At 34.2% G+C, this 26662-nt stretch overlaps 2 protein-coding genes across 2 annotated transcripts in view; one reads left to right on the plus strand and one right to left on the minus strand.

Moving 5' to 3' along the window:
• Positions 1-1331, minus strand: part of LOC129228501 (SOSS complex subunit B2-like) — a 48514-nt gene extending 47183 nt beyond the window's left edge. Inside the window, exon 1 of the mRNA XM_054863213.1 lies at positions 1019-1331. Within this exon, the coding sequence (XP_054719188.1) occupies positions 1019-1100 (82 nt within the window). The 5' untranslated portion in view covers positions 1101-1331. The remainder of the gene's footprint in view (positions 1-1018) is intronic.
• A 254-nt stretch (positions 1332-1585) lies between these two features.
• LOC129228598 (protein PRRC1-B-like) overlaps positions 1586-26662 on the plus strand; it is a 96520-nt gene continuing 71443 nt past the window's right edge. The window contains exons 1-2 of the mRNA XM_054863316.1: positions 1586-1615; positions 1908-1993. Coding sequence (XP_054719291.1) covers positions 1912-1993 — 82 coding nt within the window. The 5' untranslated portion in view covers positions 1586-1615; positions 1908-1911. The remainder of the gene's footprint in view (positions 1616-1907; positions 1994-26662) is intronic.

Consider the following 26662-nt stretch of genomic DNA (forward strand, 5'->3'; position numbering starts at 1 on the left):
CTCTATTTTTAATCACGTCAAAAAGATGTTTTAAAAAACAAAAGCAAGTAACGATATTTTCTCATAATTATTAATGACCCAGGCAACGCCTGGTATTTTTGCTAGTTAAAGCATATTTTTCAAACACGTAATTTTTTTTTTAAGTAAAAACTGAAAGAAAGGCACCAAATTTCTTTCCGTCCCAACCTCCGTCTCGGAAATTTGTCCAAGACGGAAATCCGTCCTGAGACGGAAGGTCTTGCACCCATGGGGAGGGGAGCTTTTCAACTTCTGCGGCCCCTTTTATTTCTGAATCCAAACCCTTCTCCTAAGTATTTTTTAAAAATTAATTGTGAAATCCATGTGGCTTGTCAATTTTTAATGAATTAATCAGAAAGGAAGATGGCAATTTCTCACTCGGTATTGATCAATACAGGTATAATAATTCGTTTGTAACTGATGTACGTATTTCAAACATGCAAAAAATCATGAATAAACTTTCCTTGAAAAAAAACCACTGTCTCCCAAGGGAGATAGTGTTTTTTTTTTTTTTAAGTGGGCCCAAGCAAAAAACAAACCACTATTTTATGGGCTGGGACTGCTTTGGCAAACCTTATTATTTGGCAGGGGTGCCCACCTAGGAGGTATCATGGCCCAGGTTGCAGCATTAAAAATTTTAGTGAGGGGAGGGGGGTTAGGGCATCCCTGTATTTGGAGATATTTAAACACAATTAAGGTGATAATCCATTCCTTATATTTCTACCCTCTGTGCATGCTTTACCATTTGTGGATACTTTCTTTCAAAAATTTCCAGAGGGCGACTATACCTATTTTCACCCTTGTTAGAGGAGGGTGTTATCGTTTTTAAAGTTAGATATGGTGAAAGCTTAATCTTAATTTCTTGAACGAAAAAACAAATATAAATTACGAAAGAGCTTTGAAATACACAAAACAAAAACGTGCGATTGTTAAAACATGTGAAATAAAATAGCAAATGTTTAAAATTTTTGTATCCTATCTGTGATTTTACTTCACTTACCGATTTCTAACACAATAAATACAACATTTAAGCTTTTCATTCCCGGCTTAATGTCACGAATATTGACTGGGGTAAAATCCATGGTTTTTATTCAGTAAGAAGGAGTTTTATATTAATTTATCACAGGAGGAAATCCAATAATACGAAATTAGAAATGACTGTATAAAGTAATTAAATTTATCAGTCATAACTCAATAACAAAATACTAATTCATATTATTCCCGAAATAAATCTGTGTAACTACAGACTGCAAAGTAACAAACAATACGGAGAGTGAAAAATTCATTATTAAATCTTAATTCTGCTTAGCGCTTATTATGATATTATGAAGAAATTTGAGAATTTCAAACAACATCCGGTACAGTTATGGCTAGCTGTTTGCACAGTTTGTTCCTGAGAAAAATCCCTTTTAGTCCTCTTTAAATAAAATATCCCTTGATTAAGTGCTCACTAATAACATAAACATTTGATTTATTTCTTCAAATATGGTGAACAGTCAAAATTTCAAATGTTCTTTATTTATCATGCATATGAAATCCTCTCAACTTTGCTTCAATGTTTCTGACTAACGTGGCTCTTTAAACGTTCGTCCGAAAGGTAAACAATTAATTATTTATGTTGTTGAACTAAACTAATCTTTCTTGGATTTGCTCAAATAAAATTTACAATTTGTATCATTTTTTATAAATTTCTTCTTTCAAATTAAATTTATGCTACAATGCATTTAAGCTTTGTCTTAAAATTCATTTGATTTAGCTGTCACTAAATGCAAAAAGCGAACAGTCGGCTGACGAATGACCTAAAAATAAACTTTCTTTAAAATAGTTGTTTGTTCATATTTTACTTATAAACATATAATTTCAAAAAGTTTCCTATTGTTCTCGTGTAGAAACATGATGGAAGAAGTTAGTGATGATACCAATGGGGAATCAACATTCGAATTTGTTGGTGGTAAAGTGGATGAAAATTTTAAAGGTACAAATTTAGAATAACTTTATTTTGACATGTTGACAAAGCACTTTTCGAAAGGTGTTTATTAAGTTTTGTGCAGTGTCTTTTCATTTGAACTTTGTAATTTACATCTATGTACTCGGGGGTTAAAGTTGAGTTCAAAACTACTGTCGAAAAGTTTAGTACAAATCTATAAGTTTCTTCTGCCTTAAAATGAAAGTTTGGTTAGGCCTCATTTGGAGTATGCTATTCAGTTTTGGTCCCCTTATTTTAAAGACATTTCTTTGTTGAAAAGGGTTCAAAGAAGAGCTACTAGACTTGTAAGGGGACTTTCAGATTTTGATTATGAGAATCAGAGAGGACATAATTCAGTTATTTAAATCGATATAAATGATGTTAATGAGTTAAATTTTTGCATGGAGAGCAGTACATAAAGTCGCTGTTTTAAGTTATTAAAATCTCAGGCTAATCTAGAAATTAAGAAAAAGTATTAGGGGAGAGGGGGGCACATGTGAACAAACCATATTTTACCCAGATAACATGAGGAAAAAAATCTGAAAAAAATTCATGTAAATGACAGCAGTAGTACTGTATGCTGCCTGAAATTTCAAAGATCTCAACCATTTTGTTTTTTAGTTATCATAATAACTTCTGTTTTGGAAGGCGCCAGTAAACTTTCATGTTCCAGTTCTCAGAGTAAAAACACATTCAACACTATCTTTATTGTGATTTGAACTTTATTCATTTTGAAGTGGGATTTATAAAGTAAGTTTTTGTACTCTATTTTTTTAAAAACATTTGAAAGAAATATTGCTTTTTATCAGATTAGGCTTAAGTTGTTATATGGGGCACATGTGAACACACTATGTAGGGGCAGGTGTAAACTGTTTACATGTGCCCCATACTGATTTTTTTTTAGTTATTTCAATTTCAAAAATTGTTTATTTTTTTTATTTGATTAGGCTAATTAAAAAACATTGAATACTTAAAAATTTTAATAATTGAAGTTAGTATCAGCCATAGGCGTCGGAACCGGGGGAACTGGGGGGGTTTGAGCTCCCCTTGGAATATTTCAAACCGGCTCAGCTCCCCCGGAAAATTCTAGCACTGCAGCTTATTGCCGTACATTGATTTACTCAAACCTGATTTCAAAAATGTGATCTGCCTTTTCTAGGAATTTCGGAATTTCCACCCAATAAGCAACAAAAGCAGGGGGCAGACGGAGTGGTCAGTGCATTTGAATTCACCTTCACCTTTTTTTTACTGTTAAAACATCTCTTGATTCCAGAAATGCGGAAAAGTGGGCTCTACCCCGCGGCCTGCGAAAATCAGTACCAGTACCAATATGAATTTGCTCCCCACCTTGAGCTCGTGTTTCGGCTTTCGTCGAGAGCGGCATTGCAGTTCAGTTCATATTAGTTTTGCATGCGGTTTTTTTATCCAATGCGGTGGCGAATCCTGAATTTTGTTCTGGGGCGGCTGAGGTAGTTAAAATTCTTGCTGAGGCCTCCTTGTCATTACCAAAGTTTATCGATGTAAACGAAAGTGTTCTGTATCATTATCTGCTATCTAGGGGTGTTAATGACTAATGAATCTTTCTGAGTTACATTTGAAATTATCTAAAATTTGGTATTCAGTGTTAAAATTCTAAATTTTAAATGTATATTCAAAGTTTTTTCATTCGTTTAGACATATTTGTTATGCAATTTGAAGGCAAATTTTTCAATTCTTGTTAAGGATGCAAAACAATTACGCTGACAAGGTGATGTTAATGAAATAGAAGAAAGAAAAGCTGAAAGATGTTAAACAAATAGTAAAAAAAAGCGAGAAAGAAGACAATTTTAAGAATTGATATTAAACACGAAAATTAAAGAGAGAGAAAGAAAGAAAAACAAGTAGCTATCATATCTACACTTTTTTCTCCTTTCCTTCTTTCAGTGAGTAAATGTATAAATATTTGGAACAGGTAGGGAAAAAGTTCAGAAATTGGAAGGGAAATTTCGGAAAACTAACACTCCTGTTACTATCGCAAATTTGTATATCAACCTTAAGAAGAGCGAAAACAAATTAATTGATAAAGATAGAATAGATGTAAGAAATTATATATATATATTTTTTAACATTAAGATGCATAGACAGAGGGTGAAAGAATTTATTTCTGGTATGGGGGTGGCTGTAGCCTCAACCCCCCCCCCTTCTCCTTGGATTCGCCATTAGTCCAATGATCACAAAAAGAGATAATAATGAGCCAGTCTGGCATTTAAATATGAATAACATGGAAGGTGCTCCAGATATGACTGAAAAAAGGTTACTAAGGTTGTTTGTACTTGTTCAAATAATGTTGAACTTGTTCAAATAATTTCAACTTTCCAAAAACTTACAGTGACTCTCAAAAGTATTTGTACACTTACGATTTTCAATGAAATACACCATTATCGATTCGTTAAAATTAATATTTTGGAACGAGTATTGAATTATAAGATCTATGATTTATTTTTTAACAAAACTACATGAAAATTGTTAATAACATAATAAAACTTGATTTTTAAGAAATCAATAATCAAAAAGTGCTAGAAACTTGATCTCACAAAAGTCTTCGTACACTTTGAAAAAATGTCAAAAAACTAGTAAATAATCTAACTTTTACTAAGTTATTATTTATTAGAATATCATGCAGTATCAGCAACAGCTTTTAAACGTCTGGGAATAGATTTCATTGTTTTTTTTTCTTTCTTTCTTTCTTTTCTTTTTTTTTTGAACAATTTCTGAGTAAGTGTTCAGCCGCACTTCGTGTCTTACTATTTCTAATTCGTTTTCCATTTCAATAGTGTATTCTCGTAATATATCCACCAGATATCTCCAAATATGTTCTATTAAGTTTAAATCTGGCGATTGAGGAGATATTTCTAAGCTTAATGACAATATTTGAGGCACCAAACGCAAACGTGTGCTTCTTATCGTTATCTTGATTAAAAAAAACGAAGTTGTTTCCGATTGCCAAACTTTGGGCTATAATTTAAAATTGTTTTTAAAAATATTTCACTAAACAGCATGATTCATTGAAAAATTTCAAACTTCCAAGTCCTGTACCTTCACACAAGAACACCTACACCGTCCTGATTAACTGATCCCAACTAAGTTCTTTAGATTTAATTTCTCATTTTTTTTCTATTTACAATTATGCAACAATTTAACCCAAAACGTTGAATTTATTTTTATTTTTAAGTAAGACGTTGTTCCAAAATGTTTTGAGCTTATTTATCATTGATTTTACGGCGGAAAACGTAAGCTTTCTGTTTTTCGCACGAACAAGAAAATTTCTGCAGGAAGAGGTCCCATTTAATCCAGGTAATCAGAGAACTTGGCGAATAATTTTAGGGGAAACTTAAACGAAAATGTTTCATTCAATTCTGCAGAAAATTTTTCATCACTCAAAAGTGTATTTTTCATCATTTTTTAACTGTAAATCTCCGATCACGCTTTGTTAACTTTGCATTTGACATTTTCTTACCTTGTTTTTGATCCGATTCTTGTCTTTAAAGCATTTTATCAAGCACTTCACTATAGAATGGTATAAATTAACTAATTTAGAGACATTTCAAACCAATTTACAGCTACTGAGAAAGAAAAAACATCAAATTTCGAATTGTGTTTTTGGTTTATGCGCATAGCTGCCATTTTAAAATAATAAGCAGAATATTAGGGCATAAATAAACAAAAAATTAAAGCCAAATGACTTTACAGTGTGTCATCACAATGCAAAAATAATAAAAAAACAACTTATGATAATTTTAATCATGAATTTATTCGAAAATATTTCAGTGTGAGATGACTTTTGTGGTGTATTTTTTTCTCTGACCCTTCATCTTTTGACAAATTTCAAAAATAAATCTGGCAATATTTAAAAAAAAAAAAAAAATACTGGGTTTTATTCAGAATGGCATAGGAATGGTGTGAAAAAAAAGGACTTCATATTCGAATTCAGTTTTGCGTTATTTTGATTTTACTACAAAATTTCAAGGTGTACGAACACTTTTGGGAGCCACTACATCTCATTTTAAGTTATCTGACCCCTCAGATTATACTTTACGAAGCTACAGTTATTGTTTTTTGAGCAATCACGATTGCTTATTGCTTTCATTTGACTGTTTTGATGTGCTGTCATTTTATTTTCCCGCCAGCACCCTCTGCAGCACCACCGTCGACCGGCCTCACAATGCTGCTCCTCTAGCGAAAACCATCTCCAGGTAGCGTCAATATCCTACATTTACATGCATACATACACGCACGTACAAACACATACACACACATACATACACCTACACACATACACAAACACATACACACACGCATACATACGGACATATACACACACACCTACACACACACTCATGCTTGCACACAAACAGAAACACATATGCCTACACACACATACACACTCGTGATTGTGAAAAACGTAATTTGAATTCCAGATGTCAAAATTCAATTTTTTTTTTTTTTTTGCTTTCTCAAAATTACAATTTTTTCATCCCTTACAGATATATTTTTATGCCAAAATTGTTACCTTTCATCTATTATTGCAAAAAAAAAAGCCAACAATATTTCATACTTTCTATCAAAGACTCAAAGACTTTAAACTAAAAATTTATCTGAACAATATAATATATAGTGAACAATTCATTTTAACACATATCCAACGTTCTGTTTTTCTTCCCTCCTGTTTCATCTATTCCCCTTTTTCTAGTTCTCAGAAAATAAGAAAGTCTTCTAAATGCTACGCAGTCGAAGCCTCCCCTTTCCTCCAAAATTATTACAGAGCGCCTCAAATTTTGTTTTGAAGGCCCAATTCCCTGAAAATTTCCGGAAGAGAGTCCTTTGAATGCCTTGCCCTCCAACAACATGGGAGATTATGTAATATTCTGTTTTTGGGACTTCAATTTCAAAAAAATTGCTGGACCCCCTAACGCCTACAAATATGATCCACAGTCGCGTTTTTCAGCAACTACAATTTTGAAAAAATTAAGAAGAAGAAACCTCTGAACCTTTTCTGATTACATCATTGAAAAACGCTCTCTATTAGGACTTCAATTATGAAAAATTTCCAGAGTAGAGCCCTAGTACAGCCTTTTCCCCTACCATCATTGAAGGTTGTCTACAATTACGTTTTTAGGACTTCCAATTCGAAATATTGGGACGGAGATGCAAATCGTTCGAAAAATCGATCGAGGACAATCCTTCGAGTCATATTTTCACTAAAGGCAACAAATATGGTATATAATCGCGTTTTAAGACATTAATTTCGAAAATTTTTCAGGGAGGGTATTCGAACCTTTTCTCCCCTTAACATTATCAAAGATCACCTATAAGTTCGATTTCAGAACAAGAATTTTGAAAATTTTCCGTGAGAGACCCCAAAACACCTCTATTTCTACGTGCTCATCTCCGAGTACTAACCGACTCCTTTTCAAAAGCAGAAGTTTAATCACCTCATTCTCTCCATAAACAATTGTATATATACAATGTTCAATAAGAGATGGAAGCTTCAAAGCCAATTTTTTATGGTTAAAAACGTTTAAAAACCTCCCTAACCTCGCCACCCCCCAAAAAATTATTTTCTGGTTGCGCCTCTGCTTCTGCCCCTTAGATTCCAGACACTTCTTATACTGTGTTCCAGCTCCCCCTACTTCTACAAAGTTCCTACGCCTCTGGTACCAGCTGCATCGCGACTGTGTTGGAGGCCCCAAAAGTGATCGCGGTTTGTGGAGAGAAACAAGTTGGACAAAATGTTTCAGGCGAGAGATGTGAACTTGTATCATTTTGTGGTATAGTTAATGCAATGGGAAACATTGTACCTCCTGTTTTTGTATTCCCAAGAAAAAGATACAAAGATATTTTCTTAAATGGAGCACCATCAGAAAGCTTGGGGTTAGTATCCAAAACTGGATGGATGACAGCAGATATCTTCCTAGATGTTGTAAAACACTTCCAAAAGTACTCCCGCTGTATCGCAGCAAATCCTGTTTTGCTTCTACTTGATAATCATGAAAGTCATATCAGTTTGGATGTAATATTATTTTGTTGTGAAAATGGAATAGTTCTCCTTACATTCCCCCCTCATTGTTCACATCGCTTACAGCCTTTGGATGTAGGTGTTTATGGCCCCTTTAAATCTGCACTGAAAACTTCTTTCAATGACTGGTTGACATTACACCCAGGAAAAAGAATAACCATATATGAAATTGGTCCATGTTCTTCACCAGCTTTCACAGCAGCCTTTACATCCAAAAATATTAAATCGGGTTTTTCTCAACCAGGAATTTGGCCGTTATCTCGACTTGCTTTTACTGACGCTGATTTCATCCCAATTCAAATAACAAGCTTAATGCCAGTTAATCCTGAGGATGCCTCCACCAGCTGCAATGCACATTCAAGTCCTACCCCAGAATGTGTGAGACCATTGCCTAGAATAGAATTTGACGATTCCACTCTAGGGAAAAGTAAGCAGCGTCAAAAAAGAAAGTCAAGAATTTTCACAGACACCCCCGAAAAAGATATTGTTGTCAAAGCTATGGAAGAAAAGGCAGAGAAAATGAAGATAAAATGTGAAAGAGTTGCAAAGAAAAGAAAGTTAGAACTTGCTGAACTGTTGAAAAAGGAGCAGTCAAAGGTTGTAGTCAGTGACTCCGAGCCCGACATTAGCTTTGAAGAGAGCAGCCATTAAGAAATTTGTTCTGAAGTCAACCTTGCACCAGAAAATTTAGCTGTGAATGACTTTGTCCTCGTTGAATTCACTACAAAAAATACAAAAATTCACTATGTTTGGCTGTATCGAGAAAATGGAGAGAGATGAAGCAAATGTTAAATTCGCGAGGAAGCAGAAGAAAGAAACCTTTGTATTTCCAGAAACATCGATGGTAAACACTGATGATATTCTGCTAAAATTACCCCCACCAACCATTTTAGGTAGCACATATCAAGCTACTTCAGTTTCTTTTTCTGTAAAACTTGAAGGCTATAATGTTCATTGAATCAAGTCAATTTATTATGTACTCAATATTTATATTTTCATTGTGTTTATTAATGTGTAATAAAGAGTACTTAAAGATATGCTTAGGTGCATTTTATACCATTTATGTGCCCCAGGTGTGTTTACAACTGCCCCCCCCCCCACCGGGGCAGATGTGAACAAAAAGTAACATATTTTAGAATTAATTTTTAGGTTGGAATTTACTCTTGTAGAAGGGGGATAACTGCATGAAAATATTAGCAAATGTTTTATTTATTATATTTAGCACATTTTTCTTTTTTATCTCAAATCAATAATGAAAAATATAGAAAAATGTCGTTTTTGTTCACATGTGCCCCCCTCTCCCCTATAGGGTTGTGGGCACTTGGAACAGCTTATCAGAAGAGGCTGTAATGAGTAAGGGGGTAGATAGCTTGAAGAAAACCATTGAACTTCATTGAGGACTAATAAAATGACTAGGACCAGTCTATCTCGGCCCAGAGCCTGTTGCTGTTCATCACATTTGTATTTGTGTACTTTAGCAAAAACCCAAAAATTGAAAGAAAAATAAAGCTTTAGCTTTTAAAATGTCGAAAGTTTGTTTACATTCTAAGTGCCTGAATGTGTTTCATCTACAATTGAAAAATAACGAATAAAAAAAAATCTTTAAAGAACCAAATTTTGAAAATGGTTTGAACAAAAAAAAAGAAAGCAGGCCGCGCTTTTTGGCCTGGCTTAAATCTGACAGCCCAGGGTTTAAGAGTAATGCAGCTATTAGTTATATTTTGCTTCAATTTCAATTTTTAAAACTATATATGCAGACTATCGCTTAAGTAGTAGTAATTGAACTTTAACAAAACATTAGTTTAGACATTTCTTTTGGAACATGTATGAGTTTTTTTTCTGGAAAAAAAAAAATGCATTCAAAAGATTTATTTCATATCTGTATTTTTTTTTACTATTTATATTTTCTAAAAATCTTTGCTGACAATTGTTTCTGAGAATAAAATATGCAATACGTGCTATAACTAAGTTCCTGTATTAAGCAAAATATTTTTGATAAACAAGCATTCTACATAGAAACAAAATAAAACATTATTGATTAAAGGAATACAAAAATATACTTTTACTTAAGATTATTTAATTTTGATTTTAGAACATAGAGATATGCTAACTTAAAGCTGTCAATTTTATTGTACTTTTTCTTTGAAATGTATGGCATTTCTTTAGAGTTTTTTTTTCTTTTTGGAGTTATTTCATGCAATGCAATGAAGAAAAAAAGCTCCCTCCCCTAGCAAATATTGTAAAGCTGAAAACTGGGAAATTTGGTTAGTAGCCAGCAGGGGTCTGTCCAGGATTTTTCACAAGGTCCGTTTTTTGTGAAAAATCAAATAATTTTGTGAAAAATGAATTAATTTTGTGAAAAATCAAATTAATTCGCAATTTTTTTTTTTAATTGTTAAAACAAAATTTTAGAATTTAGCGATGGCACAAACTGCATCAATTAAACTTAAAGTTGAGTGTTTTAATTTTATATGTCGGGGAATATCATTCTGAAGTGTTTTTTTGATATTTGGCGCGGGAGGTGAGGCATCGCTCTCTCAAGTATCAATATTTATCTACCATTCTACATTATGTTAAATTATACTAGAAATATTTCTGTACAGTATTTAAAATAATTGTAACTAAATAAATAAAATAAAATTCAGACAAGGGGGTTCAGCATTTAACTTTTTGACTCAAGACACTCTTAAAAAGCACAGAATTTCGTTTAAAACTTATAAATTCCATGATTTTAACAAAAATAAAAAGATATTTTAATTGTTTACCTCTTAACAAAGTGTAATAAACATCAAAAATTCGAAAAATCGGATTCCCATAGCGGATGCAAAGAGATCGCAATTCTCAAAGTGAAGGCATCAAAAGTATAAAAACGCTTGTAAAAGAAATATTTTTTATAAAATTATTTTAAAACTGCATTTTAGAGTCCTATGATAAACATTTCATTAATATCTGTGGACACAATTGGAGCAAAAAAAAAAAAAAAATTAAACCATCTATTCAGCATTTTAATTTTTGACTCATAAAAGAAAATAGAATTTTGCTTTAAAAACTTGAAATGCGAGTTCTAACAAAAATAAAGAGACTTTTCATTTATTTGCATCCTAATAAAGCGAAGTTAGCTTGAAAAAAGAACAAAATATGATTCTCATTTCGGATGTTATAAGCTTGCATTTTTCAAAATGTAGACATCTAAAGAAAAAAAACGGTAATTAAAAGAGTTTATTTAAAGTTAATCATCCTTGTTAGCATCGAAAAATTAAAGCCCATATAATTTTCTCCTAAAATAACAGTTAAACATCGCACTGCACCGTACCTTAAAAACGCAAATATTTACAAGCTGGTAAAGTGATTAGAATATTTTCTAATCAAGTCATTATAAAGGTTCAACGCCAGACTCGAAGTGATGATAATTTTGAAGTTGGTAACCCTATCTGAAACGATCATATTTTTTCCCCACCCCTACTATCCCTTTGAAGTTCTAAGTTCATTTCGCAGATATATATTATTATTGTTTATTAAATCATGAGTGGGGAGAAAAGTGCTCACCAACACCTTTTCAGAAAAGTTTACAACAACACCACTGCTAATTAGCTGTGATAAAACAAACAACCAGCATTATATTTATTTGGCAGTAGTAATTATTTATCGCTTGCAGGAGCATCACAAGAGTGTCGATTTTTAATTCTTTTCAAAATTAGCCGATTTTGTATAAGCTGATCCCTCTAATTTGACTTCAGAAAAGGTTCCAAAAAATTATCGGTTTATACACAGAAATATGCGTTATTTTGCTTTCAGATTTGCTCTTTCAATAAACAATTTGTGAAAGATCCGATCTTGTTTATCAGAATTTTGTGAAGGGTCCGTTTTGGTTGGTCAGAATTTTGTGAAAGGTCCGTTTTGGTTAATCGGGATTTTGTGAAAGATCCGTTTTGGTTGATTGGATTTTTGTGAAGGGTCTGTTAACGGACCCAAATATCCTCTGGTCAGACCCCTGGCCAGTGGCCGGTAGACTTAGTTTTATTAGTGACCACTTTTTAAAGTTAGTAGCCACTTTTTAAAACAGCAACTGTGTTTCAAATTTTTATTAAAATATGAAAAAGTATAATGAAAAAAGTATCTTTAGAACATCGTTCACACGCAAGAAAGGTGACAAAACCAAAAAGCATAAAATTTTACAGAAGAGCAAAACAAAAATATTAAACCTTTTAGTACAGTGCAAAATGAGGAAAAGGTTTTAGAGCATTAATAAATCATTTTGCAAACCAAAGGGGCCTTTATGATGTTTTTCCTGTCATAAGCTACATCTCAAACTGGTATATATTTTTAAATGAACCGCAAAATATGTGATTTGAGTTGTGATACTTTTTTTGTGCATGAGCGATATATTAAACATTGTTTTCTGTAACTTGCCAACTATTCATGAGCATGTCCTAGAAGATGTATGCAAAATGCTTTTCGTTTTTAAATATGACTAGTAAAAGACATTAAAAATCTTGCACAACATGTTTCTGTTTATTTTGAGCAGCCATCGCAAGGCAGGTGGCACGCCAGGGTTCAAAGTGCAAATGATGGTATGCTGCTGCAGCTGAATTTCTCCCTCTAGCAGTGCAGCTGAATTTCTTCCTCAAGCGGTGGGGAAAAGAAATGCATTGGGGCAGTTCGGAACGGGGAGGGGAACAGGAGCGCCGACTTTCAAAAATTATTGGGGGGGGAGGGGGGCTGAACATCACCGGTGGTCCAGGAGTAATAGGTAATCCCTCAGCCCCCCCCCCCCCCCCCGCCCCGCCCCTTTTTCCAAAAAAAAAAGTTCAGATTTTTGAACCTTGAAAATGCCAATTTACATATTTTCTGGTGTATATCATCTATACAAACAAACAATGGCGTTTTCAAAGCCAATCTAAGAATTGGTATGCAAATTTTCTGGTTCAATTAGATCATGTCAATTGCCTTCAGTGAGGGACATTTTTACAGTTCTATTTTGGAGGAAGTCGTGCAGAGGCGTGGCTAGGCATTGATATAAGGTACGGCACTTGACTTGCATGGAAGGGCACTCTCAGTGGCTCCGACCTACAAACAGTATTGGGAGGGAGGCATACCACGGGTCTAACCTTGGGAAAATTTCTAAATTGGAGATGGGAAAAGTAAGTTTTATGGTTTATAAACATTTTAGAGTAATATATTATCAACATTAGAACCCTGAAAACTCTACTCTTGCTCACTCGACACATGTTTTGGCTTTGAAAAACGAAAAAAAAAAACCACATACGGTATTTTCGTAAAAAGTTAATTTACTATACTATAATAATTTTGTTTTTAGACTATTTCAGAACAGTGAATATAGATCTATAAAAAGATTGAAACTATACTTAAATAAATCTTAAACTATCATTAAAAAAATGAAGCATAAAGTATTGCTGTCGCACTTTGATTAATAAGTGAAATGGCTGATTTAAACTTGCTTTGAATAACACTCAGAGTTCATTAAATAAAAATAATATCCCAAAGTTAATTTGTTTAATATCATTATCTTTACTAATAATAAAGCTCTAAATTGATCTGTCTGGATCTCTGTGATGTGCACAGCGCCTAAACCGTTGGGCCGATTTTCATGAAATATGACACAAAATTTGTTTGTAGCATGGGAGTGTGCACTTCGAAGCGATTTTTCGAAAATTCTATGTTGTTCTTTTTCTATTCCAATTTTAAGAACATTTTACCCAGCAAATTATCATAACGTACAATATAAAATTACGAAATCATCATAACGAGGAACCATAACATAGGCGAGCAAATGAACATAGCAAATTGGCGAGAAGTTCATTATTCATTATTTGTAAATATACAGGCAAACCAAACGACCTTTTAATTTACGACAACATAGTATAGTAATACGGTATTAAAATAGTACTAATATTTCGAAATTTTAAATCTAATGATCTGTAAGTAGTTAATTCTCTAATTTACAGAATATTTTTTAAATTGCTTTAAATACCATTATTAGGGCTGTCTTTAGAAAGGTGCAAATGTCGACTGCCTGACTAGATTACTGAATTTGAAGTCGTTAACGACAGATCGAATGTCCAATTCATCCAAAATATCTCGGTAATTATGAAGAACATCCAAGTTGTTCACTCGCTTCTGCCCCATTGATGATCAGACAGACTTCATCCACAGGTTCGCACACTGGGACAAATTCTAAGTGCTCGCACCACTGTAATACAATCATTATTCACACTACTCGTTTTCAGTTAACCTGTTTTTTAACATAATATTTTTTTTGTTTTAGCTCATTACTGAATGTATTTTACAAGGTAACTATCTTCAAACAAGGAAAATAAACTATATTAAGACAAATTAAAAACTTAATAATTTTCCTAAATTATTGGGGGGGCTCTGCCCCCTCAGGCCCCATGGAGTCGGCGCCACTGGAGGGGAATGTGGTTTGATTGGGAATGCAAGTAGAGTGACTGAGCAAGTGTGGCGACTGGGAGGCAGGGCTGTCGGTAAGGGGGGGGTGTGACACCCTTCCACTTTTTTGGAGAAAGGGGCCGCCGATTTTACATCATTATTAATTTGAAACATAAGGAATAAAACCACAAATAGGAAAAAATGCGGAGGGTTCTTAAATGCAACTTAGAAGAAAAACAAAATAATTAAAACATAACTAGCAACATCAGTAAACCTAAAATCTAAAACATTCGGTACTCTTCAGCTACCGCGGCGCTAATCGCCAAAAAAAAAAAAAAAACAATAAATGGGGCCGCGAAAAACATCGAAGAATCGTTGAGAAAACTACGGATATTAATCGCCAAGTGGGGCCGCGTGAACGATCATCGGTCATCCCTTATTAGAAGAAAAAGTACAGTGTAAACATGTGCGAGAACTTTAAAAGCTACACCAACATTTTCAGTAAAATCTGTTTAGTGGAGAAGGCATGAATCAATTCTATATGTAGAAGTATTACATTAATCTGTTTCACATGGGCGGATTTATGGGGGGGGGGGCAGAGGAGTGCAATGCCCCCCCAGTTTTGGGAGAACTTTATGTAGTAATAACACATTTTCCAAAAATAAAAAAAATCATTATTTTTTCTTTTTTGAATAGTTTAGAAGAGCATGGGTGGATTTAGGGGGCATAAGGGCAATACACCCCAGTTTTGAGATGACTTTATATAGTAACAACACATCTTCCAAAATCTTAAAACAAAAAAATCATGACCTTTTTCTTTTTTTGAATAGTTCAGTGAAAATAAAGAGAATAACGAATGTCCTTTTCTGATGGGAGAAAAGAAAAGGACAAAAAAAAATTAACTCTAATTTGAATTTCGAAACTTTGAATTCTAATTATGTTTTTCGCAATCACGAGTTGCGACAAGACTCTACTGGTTAGAGTTATTGTTTCTAGAAATGGCTCCCCTGCCCAAGCATGTCTCTCCTCCTGGGTGCTTATGTGTATATAGTTGTGTGCACGTGTGTGTAGGCTTACGTGTGTGCATGAAGGCGTGTGTATGTGTGTAAAGGCGTGCGCGCGTAGGCGACTGTGTATGAGCATGCGTGTGTAGGACATGGACGCCACCGCCCAGCAAAAGTGGATTCTGGGGGACAGTGCTCAGGACCAGCCGCGCCGCCGCCGGTGGACGGTGATGCTGCAGGCCTGATCCAAGCTGAAAAAGGAACCGGTACATCAAGGACTGTCAAGTGAGAACAATAAGCAATCGTGATTGCTCAAAAAAAAAACGAACGTTAAATACAAATAGTGCAGCTGTCACTGGGGTGCTGAAAATGTGTCCAAATTCACTATTTTGGACTGAAAACCATTTGAGCAAGTGTATGAAAATATAGGCTAAACAAGCTATACATTAAGCTGCAACACTCAATAATAGTTGACGATTATTTTAACAAATTAGAACCTAAAACAAATGGGGGAGGACCCCCCCCCATTCGCGTCAACAGAACGATCTACTCGTTATGATTTGTGTCCACATTTAAAGCAGATTTGTGCATAATATTTATGTTCTTAGTAGATTAATTGACTTTTTGAGAGATTCTAAAAAATAGTCCCACCCCCCTTTTTTTGAGATAGAGAGAGAGAAATTTAATTCCAACACAAACTGAATAAATTTCAGTTATCTGAGTGTTCTGATGAATTGAATCTTTTTACTTAGTGGGAAAATACAATTTTACTTACTTTGTAAATACTGTTTAAAAAGTAAGGTAAGTCATAATCATCTCAGTCTAAGTGAGTCAGTCCTTGTCATTATTGAAATCTAAATAATTGAGTCATCAAAAGTTTTGGAAAATTTGTGTAAAATTTTATAAAAATTTATAAAAAAAAACCCTAACAAAGATTGGTTAAATCGTAAAAATCCTTTAATTGTGAAAACTGAGGAATTTTTGTGAAAATTACAAAAAAATCTGCAGGCAAGAGTGAATTACAAACAGGACTGAATTTGCCTATAAGATAAACAAGCTATTGCTTAGGGCCCATGCTTTGAAGTGGGTCCCTAACTCCCCAAAAAAAAAAAAAAAAATTGCATGATTCGTTCCTTAAAAAATGAAAATTGGTTGAAAAAACTAATTTCATTTTCAAGTGCTTGAAAACTTTGAATATTTGAAAACATGTGGCTACAAATCTTAAATTTTAAAATTTCTAACAAATGGTAGAGGGAGAGGAATGCCAAAATTTGTCAAATTCAGCTCCTTGCCACATCCTGCATTAAAAATGTAAAAATCGTGGTTCTTGCGTTTGTAACATATTATTCAAAATAAATTTTTGTGACTCACATGTTTCATATCTTGCTATATATTCAATCCCTAATGCAGTATTTTGGAAATTCTTTAGCATTGATTGCTTTTATCTTACTTCTACTGCATATTGTTAATCTGTTTAGCCCGAAAAAAAAATCATACACTACCTCTATTCCTTTTAGTTTTCTGCACTTCTTATAATTAAAAAAAGGTTGTTGTAATGAGAAATCTATAGTTTATTTTTTCTTTCAAACTTAAAATGGCTGTTTCTTACAAAGTTTGAACAATACTGTACAACTGTATAATCTAGTTATCACTTTCTTTGTCTGTCCCATTAACCTTTATAAGGCTTCAAAATGCAGAATTTTATATCCATTTTACAAAATTTCCTCCGGGGAGAAACCCCCGGGACCCCTAAAATTAGAGATATTATATTTCCCACTTAAAAGGGAGCCCTGTGTCACTTTCTTGATATCAGCCCCCTCCCTTAAGGTCAATTAAAAAAGGACAACATGAAAACACGCATTAATAAAAACAACACAAAAAAGTAAAGCATAGACAAAAACATGGGAGTGGGGGGGGGGCTATAAAAATGTTGCTCAGAAAAAAAAATCCTGCCCCCCCCCCCCCCCAGGAACTCAGTCCTAAATCCGCCTATGCTGTTTCAAACTGCTGCAGGGTTATTTGAAATTTAGAAGGAAAAAAAAAACTAAAACATTTAACTAGCAATATCAGTAAACCTGAAATCTAAAACATCCAGTACTTTTTAGCTATCAAACAACTATAAATGGGGCCGCGAAAAACAGCCAAGATTTTTTTCGAGCGGCATTCGATGTGGAAAATACGAATATTAATCGCAAAGTGGGGCCGCGTGAATGGGATATTACAAATCAGTCATTCCGTGTTTGAAAAAAGAAGTATTGCATAAATAAGTGAAACATTTTCAGTTTTTCAGTGCACTGCCACAATGGTGCATCAAGAAACTTTCTTTGGGAGAGAAGGGAAGAAGGGGGGGGGGGGGTCATATATAATGTTTCGAAATTAAAGGTCAGATAGTGCAATTTTAGGCACTTGCAGTGTGTTAATACAAATCATTTTGTTGCTATATGCAGGGGAAGGGGTGACCTCCCGATTATACCCCTTGGCTACACCACTGCACAGCCATGGAAAACAGAAACAAGCGATACAACTGGATGCAACTGTTTTTGTACTTTGTGATGAAAATCGAAGGAACTAATTGCTCTAGCCCGCGGATCTGTAGTCTTCGCCACGTCCGGTTGTCATTTGATAGTACATCGGACGGCTCAAGCAGTGTTTATAGCCCTGTGTGGTACGGGCACTTTGTCCTCATCACGTGTTTTACTAGAATTCTGTCTGTTGGGTCCAGTCTGCAAGAGGGGTTTTTGTTCTGAGTGTGACCTTGAGAGCCCGAGGATGCTGAAAGAGAGAGAAGGAATTGCAGATACGTTTCCCTGAAAACGTCCGATTCTTTTTTCTTATTATTACTTGTCCGATGTCAGTTGAGTATTGACGGAAATTTTTCCTATTATTAATTAGAGCTCATGCTCAAAGCCAAAGACTACTGGAGGAGCTGCATAGAAAAGCTGCTTTATTCAGCAACATTAAGTAAGTAGTTATAAGTTTTTTGAACGAACTGATTTAGTGCATAATGTAGTTGAAAGCGGCGCTCCGCTTTTTCCATTTCATGATTTTAACATTTATTACTCACTAGTGGTACCCGCACGGCTTTGCCCGCTGTAGAAAATGAAAAGGTCATTTGGTTCACCTGTATATTAACAAATAATGGATGATTAATTTCTCGTTAATTGGCTATATTCATTTGCTTGCCCATGTTGCTTTTCCACGTTATGATAATTCCGTAATGTATTCGTCCACGTTGTGATAATTTCCTTGGGAAAATGTTTTTAAAATTGGAATATAAAAAGAACATAATCGAATTTTTGAAAAATCGCTTCTAGGTGCGCACCCCCATACTATAAACTAATTCTGTGCCAAATTTCATGAAAATCGGCCGAACTGTCTGGGTGCTATGCGGGTCACAGAGATCCTGATAGACAGAGATACTTTCAGCTTTATTATTAGTAAAGATATTTGCTCCTCATAAAAGCACTCTTATACTCCCTCGGACCGTCCCAACCTTTTTGTGTAACTGCACTTTTTACTTACTTTTTCTTTTATTTTTTCAGTTATAAAAAAACAAACAAAAAAACTTCTACAACTATAATCTATCATTGCCTTAACTCTGATTTTGCAACCACTAAATGATAATCTTGTGTATGAGGTCATTGTAATGCCTTTATAGGTAAGATTTGTTTTAGGTAGTGAGTGGTGCTTACCTAGGGGTTATCGTGGCGCACACTGCATCATTGAAGTTTTTAGAAGGGGGTTTTATGGGGTATGTTACACTTTTTAAGAGCCACACGAGGTTGGGGGGTTTCTTTTGTTCTTTGTGATATTGGGGGAGGGGAGGATGTGCTCTTGCTCTTGGGGAGATGGGTTTTACAAGGGAAAAGTTCTTCCATTGAAGAGACTTCAATTTAATTTTAAATTACCACTGGCTCCGCCCCCTGCTCGCTGACGCTCAACAACCTCCAAAGATTCTTGCGCAATTTTATTTGGATCGCAAAGATTTATGTCTTTTAAGGAAGAATCAGATTAAAATAATTGCAGCGATTAGAAAAAAATGAAAATTTTGTTCTCCTTCCCCTAAAAAATCGAATTTAAGTAACAAGCTCAATTTATTTCGAACAATATTAAAATCCCGCTCCCTCACAAAGAAAAGAAACCTTGATGAAAATATATTTAAGCGAAACTATTAATAAACTATTTAAAAACCCTTTAGAACCCAAACTCTTAATGTATCGTATCATATAAATTGTTTGAGGTGCTTGATATCAGATGTTTTAGATTTGTCATTGCAAGCTTAGACGTTATCATTTTTTCCGAATCCTTACAAAAATGTAAATGGAGAGCACCCCATGCTTTTTTACATTGAAAGTTAATTGTTTGGTCAAATTTTTTATTCTCATTGTTTTAAGCTAATTTATATTTAGCTGTGACGCTGTGGGACATGACATCCTCTCCCTGTTGAATGTACTTTACATTAAAAGATTATTTTTTACTTTTTAGTTCATTCTTGTGCAAGAGCGTGTTTTTTAGTTTTTTAAACTAATATTTTATTAATATTTTACTTAGCTGATTGTAAGAATCATTGCTTTAAATGCGTTTAAAAATATAGACATTTAAGCATGGCCGACGAGAAGCCATGTCAGCCTAATCGAAAACTAAGGAGCCGGCTCTTGGAGGAGGGGGGGGGGGGGGCGAGTCACAGTAGTATAAATCCGAAGGGTTTTAAACAGAGGGGGAGCTGGCAAGAGGCCATTGGCTCTCGGTGGTCCTGTATTTAAGGCTGGAAGGTCTGACTTTTTAATCTATTTCCCTGCTGCAGGCAAGCCCGCGTCACCTCTCCAGATATTTCCTAGCGCAGTTTCTGTACTGTTAAAAACTAAAAAATCGTCGTGCAACAGTATATCCAAGGAAGGGGGGGAGGGCATAATGGAGCGCTTAGCTCTTTTTTTAAACTTTTCTGGTGGAAAATTTAATTTTTACGATTTTAATTTTCAATTAAAAAAAATCACGTGTAGAGACAATTTTACGAGTTAGTACTTTTTCTCCAACGACTCCCTACTGTACCTACCTTTCAGAACGAATTCTTAGAATTGTCGTATATCACAAGAGAAGTAGCAAACTATTGCCATGATCCATGCTCGAATTCGAGCTCAGTTCGTCTCAGTGAAAAATATCTGCCCTATCTGTGCTGTATCGAACTAATTGAACTCCGCTATCGTAATCGCAGTGACGTCAGAAGCCACTGACGTCACTGAGGAAAAAACATCCTCTCAGGATCAGAGGAGATTGGAACAAACTCCGGAGATGTGCGCATTGGCGACACACTCTGTCTTGTATATAGTATTATGTATATAGTAAATGTAGCAATTAGAATAGTAAAGTCTAATATTATAATTCCTGAATGATTAATAATCCATTACATGTTCCAGCAAGCATAGGTTCCCTAAAAAGGAACCGTAACAGTGGCGACGAGTGTGTGTTAAGAAACCACTAATGTAGTGCTATAAAAGTTCTTGTTTCAAAAAGGATAGGGTAATTACCCGAAGACGGCTCAAGGTAGGAAATTTATATATTTTTGTATTTTGGGTTGAAAAATAATGGAGGCCCTGGTTCAGGAACTCATAAAACAAAATGAAGCCCTTGTACAAGCTCTCAAGCTTAAAGTGGATACCCCAAATGAGTCAAAAGTGACAGGGGTCAATTTTGAAAAATATGATGAAATGTCCGAAAATTTTGATTCTTTTATAGAACGTTTCGAGGCATTCTTAGATATTCAAAATGTCCCGACAGAAAAAAGGGCGAAAACGCTAATATCAAGTTTGTCAGCAAAATTATACAATTTACTGAAGAATCTTTTGTCACCCGACAACCCTGGGGAAAAAGATTTCGAAACGCTCAAGGACATACTAAGAGATCATCTCAATCCGAAGCCATTAATTATTCCTAGCCGTCACATATTTTTAAACCGCAAGCAGAACGAGAATGAGCCGATTAACGCCTACATTGCAGAACTTCGCTCATTAGCAATTCCCTGTATGTATAAACCAGATGTCTTAAAAATGATGCTTCGAGATGTTTTTGTTAGCGGATTAAGAGATCGAGCAATACTAGATAGATTATTTGAGGAAAATGACCTTGAATTAAATCAAACCTTACAGATTGCTTTAGCGATGGAAAAATCTCAGAAATCCACGGCAGAATTAATTGGAAGGCAATCTGGAATTCATAAATATAATGCTGAAATGAAACAGAGCCAATATCGGAAGAAAAAGTGCTCTGAAGATAAAAATAATAGAAAATGCTCTCGATGTAATGGAAAAAATCATTCTACAGATGAATGTAGGTTCAAGACTTACAAATGCAAATTATGCGGCAAAATTGGTCATTTAGGAAAAGCATGTTTTTCTGCCAAAGCAAATAAAGTTAATAAACCTGTTAAGCAAAAACAGGTGGATGTAGAAGCTTTTCCTGAAGATGAAGGTGCTGATTCCGTGCCTATTTACACAATTCAGTCTGAAGAGTGTACACTGCCTGAACAGGAACCAAGGAAACCTATAATGGTAAAAGTTCAAATCGAAGGCCATTGGGTAAACTTTGAAGCCGATACAGGTGGAGCCGTTTCAATAATGTCGCTGAAGAATTTCCGAAAAATTTCAAATAAGAAAATTCACCCTACAAAATTAATTTTTAAAACCTACAAAGGTGATAGAATTGTTCCAATGGGTTATGTAACGGTAAATGTTACCTATAATGAGGTTACGTACGCATTAAACTTGTATATCGTTAAGGAAAATTTAGATACAATTTTTGGTCGCGAATGGTTGTATAAAATTAAACTAGATTGGAATTCAATAAAAAATTGCGAAGTTGAAACAAATGTTACTTTCTAAATTGTTAGGTGAATACAAAGAGTTATTTAGTGATGACTTGGGAGAAATTAAAAATTACGAGTGCAAATTAGAGCTAAAACCTGACGCTAGTCCGGTATTCTGCAGACCTAGACCCATGCCCTTTGCACTGAAAAATAGGATTGGCGAGGAAATAGATCGCTTAGAACGCGAAAATATTATCGAAAAGGTACATATTTTGGATTGGGCAACACCGATCGTACTGGTGATTAAATCAAATGGTAAAGTTAGGTTGTGTTCAGATTACTCTGTAACATTAAATAAGAATTTAAAAGTGCAACAACACCCACTTCCTAGAATGGAAGATATTTTTGCATCACTGAGTGATTTCAAGGTGTTTTCCAAGGTTGATTTCTCTCAGGCATATTTGCAAATGAAAATGCACCCTGAAAGTCAAAAATTGTTGACAATAAATACACATAAGGCACTCTATCTGTGTAAAAGATTAATGTATGGGGTAAATGCCGCTCCAGCGATCTGGCAGAAATATATTGAAAGTGTTTTTCAGGATTTAAAGGGAGTTGAAGTATTTTTTGACGATGCTAGAATTGCAGCTCCAGACGCTGAAACTCATTTAGTAAGATTAAAAGAATTTTTTGAAAGATGCCGCACTCATGGATTAAAAATTAACAAAGAAAAAAGTAAATTCTTTCAAAAAGAAATAGAATTTTTAGGGTACAAGATAAATTCTCAAGGACTATCCCAAACATCTGAAAAAGTTAAAGCAATCAAAAATGCCGTGGAACCAAAAAATGTTCATGAAGTTAAATCATTTATGGGGTTGGTAAATTTTTATTCGCTCTTTTCAAAAAAGTTAGCTACACTGGCTTATCTTTGCATGAGTTAATGAAGAAAGATGTTCCTTGGAAATGGGATAAGAAATGTAAGGAAGCTTTTCAAAGGGTCAAAGACGAAATTTGTTCGGAAAGAATTTTGGCACATTATGACCCAGAACTTCCACTTTTGTTGGCAACTGATGCGTCACCAGTTGGACTGGGAGCAGTATTGTCACATAAATTTCCAGATGGTTCAGAACGACCGCTTGCTTTTGCATCTAAAACTCTTTCTCCGACCGAACAACGGTATTCTCAAATTGACAAAGAAGCCTTAGCTATAGTATGGGCTGTGAAGAAATTTTTTCTCTATGTGAAAAATACCAAGTTTACTCTAATTACAGATCATAAGCCACTACTGGCAATTTTTGGCTCAAAGAAAGGCTTGCCAGTTTTAGCTGCTACACGTCTATTGCATTATGCGTTGACTCTGCAATCATTTCAATTTGACATTATTTATCGTCAAACTAAGGAACACGGCAATGCAGACTTTCTCTCTCGTTTACCTACGGATTTGGAAAAATTGGCTATACATGATGATATTGATATCTTCCAGTTACATCAAATTGAAACGCTGCCGGTGACAGTGAAAGATTTAGCCAAAGAAACTGAAAGGGATGAAGAACTCACTCCGTTATTACGAATCCTGGAAAGTGGAGGTGAACTGAAGGGAAGGGAGATGGAATACAGCCTGCAAGATGGTTGCATAATGTATGGGTAACGTGTATGCATTCCGAAATATAGATAATAATATATAGAGAAAGAATTTTAAATGAACTGCATCACGGACACTTAGGTGTAGTCAAAATGAAAACAATCGCGAGATCATACGTATTCTGGTAGGGAATCAACAAGGACATTGAAAGGGTTGCAAAAAACTGTGTAGATTGTGCAGTTAACAAAACTGATCCTCCTAAAGTAAAAGTACACCATTGGGAGTACCCTAGCGCTCCAATGGATAGAATTCATGTTAATTTCGCAGGCCCTATATTTGAACGTATGTTTTTAATAATAGTTGATGCTAGTGATGTGGATCGGGTAAATACCCAGTGGGTAGGTAAATATTTTTTGGGTATTTACCCGGGTATTTACCCAAGGCCTGGGTAAATACCCAAAAACTGGGTATTTTACAAAAAAATGCAAAAAGTGAATGAGAATTTTTTTTAAATCTAAATATGAAATATTTGGTGAAACTGATACATACATATGTATTACACAGTTTATAATATTTTTTATCGAAAGACTTAATGAAATTATGAAAGAAACATATCACGAACCAAAGAATCTTTCTTTTCAATGCGATAATTGAAGAAGATGTTTGCTTTTTTTTTTTTTTTGTAACCAGTTAAGCTTTTTACTTTTTGTGGAATTGCTTTTTCTATGTGAAATTCGGCTATCAACATTGATTAGGCATATCCAACACATTTAATGTGAATATCATATTAGATTGCTGAGTTGTTTCACACAATAATTCTTTAAATATGTGATCAAAATACAAATTTTAGGGAAAAATTTATTGTTTTGTATATAGTTGGTTACACAAGGTGTTTCGTTTTAACCTGCAAGACCTTTATTTTTGCAACCGTTAGTCCTAGATGCTTACTTCCAATTGCAAAAATATTCAGATGCAGAGTCAAGATATTGGAAGTTTGAAGCAAAAATAAAAATGAGTCAAAAACTACAAAATTTAACTTTTTATACGGCTCTAGGTCCCCTAACTTATATTTAGAGAAATGATCTGAATTTAAAACTTACTGACACAAAAAAACTTGACGTTTGTGCAATGAAAACTCAAGGAGATATTCCATTTGAAAGTTTTAAGGGACCATGCAGAAGATGAGATTAGAACTTATTACCCTTTCAGAAAAATGACAGGTTGGCAAAGTAAAAAACACAAGGTATTACATTTTTCATTTCTACTCAAAAATTCATGCAAATGTTATGCCGTGATACGCAAAACACGCTGCAAAACCTTGAACAATTTGAAAAATCACTCTGCACACATATAATTTTATATAAACACTCATTAACTGCTATATTTTCCCCCAAAAGATGTTACTGACGGCAAGTGTACAATGGTGTAAGTTACAAAACGCTGCGTTTCATATCTCAGTGAATATTGGTCGTACTAATGTTAAACTTTTTTTTGTAATTGTTTTTCAGTGGAGATTATTTCCCTAAATATCAATAAGTCAGAGGATCTGGGGCCCGTGTAAAAAGTTAAAATTTGTATTTTTTTACTCATTTTTATTTTTACTTCAAATTTTCAATATCTTAAGTCTTCATCTGATTTTGAACATTTTTGCAATTGTAAGTATGCATCTAGGACTAAAGGTTGCAAAAATAGAGGTCTTGAAGGTTAAAACAAAACACTCTGTATATATACATAGTGGAATACATACAGAAAAGTATTTTAGTTGAATATAAATTTTTGAAATAAATACCCGGGTAAATACCCATTTTGGGTATTTACCCAGGTATATACCCTGGGTATTTACCCCAAAAAATAAATACCCGGGTATTTTACATCACTAGTTGATGCACACTCAAAATGGCTTGAAGTAGACCTCAAGATTCAGAAAATTTTCAAGTGGCCAATGGCCACTAGACTCAAAAAACTTGGTGGTTACCAGTTTTACCGGGTTTCGAAAACAGCGCTCTAGTATGAGAATGGGGGGGGGGGGGGATTTCAATTTGTATTTTTTGAAACAAATATGATGAAAGTGATTCTTATAAGATATAGTTTATAGAAATATGTTTTTTTCTTTCTATTTTTAATGATGTATAGGATTTTTAATGAAATACGGGATTTATGAGACAACATGGAACAATGATTATGACAAAGGAATGGTAAAATGGGGGGAGGGGCTTTGTGCGGTTAAAAACAAGTTGCCTTTTCAAGTTTTAAATTAATTTGTTTTCCTATTTTGACAATTTTCAGAATAAGGGTTGTTTGAGTTAATTGGGAATCAAATATGATCAGAACGACCTTCGAGGGTTTATGTAAAAAAACATACATTATGGTGTATTTTTTTTTAAAGAGCCAAAAGTTGCATAATATTGTCATACTTTCAGAACAAGATTTAAAGCAAAACATAAAACTGTTTTAGAAAAAAAATTTGAAAAAAGTACAGGGTTCATACATTTTGGTTAAAAAAAATTCCCTGACTTTTCCGGGTTTTCCAGATTATTTTTTAGATAATTCCAGGTTACTCGCTTCATTCAAAATTAAGTTTAAGTAACAATATTTTCAAAATAGTCAAAATTGTTCAAAGTAGCAATGCGTAAGAACTAAAACTTTTCCACTTGTAAAATAACAATAAAAAAAAAACCCCTGGATTTTTAAAAATAAATTTCTATCACTATTTTTTTTTTACATCTTGTTTAAAATTGTTTTTATTTGTTTACTACTTGTTAAAAACAAAGTACTTTCAACTTATTTTAACGCTTCTTTGATGCCACATGTCATGCATATTAGCGTTTTG

This window comes from Uloborus diversus, chromosome 1 (assembly GCF_026930045.1).
Source record: "Uloborus diversus isolate 005 chromosome 1, Udiv.v.3.1, whole genome shotgun sequence".
NCBI lineage: Eukaryota > Metazoa > Arthropoda > Arachnida > Araneae > Uloboridae > Uloborus > Uloborus diversus.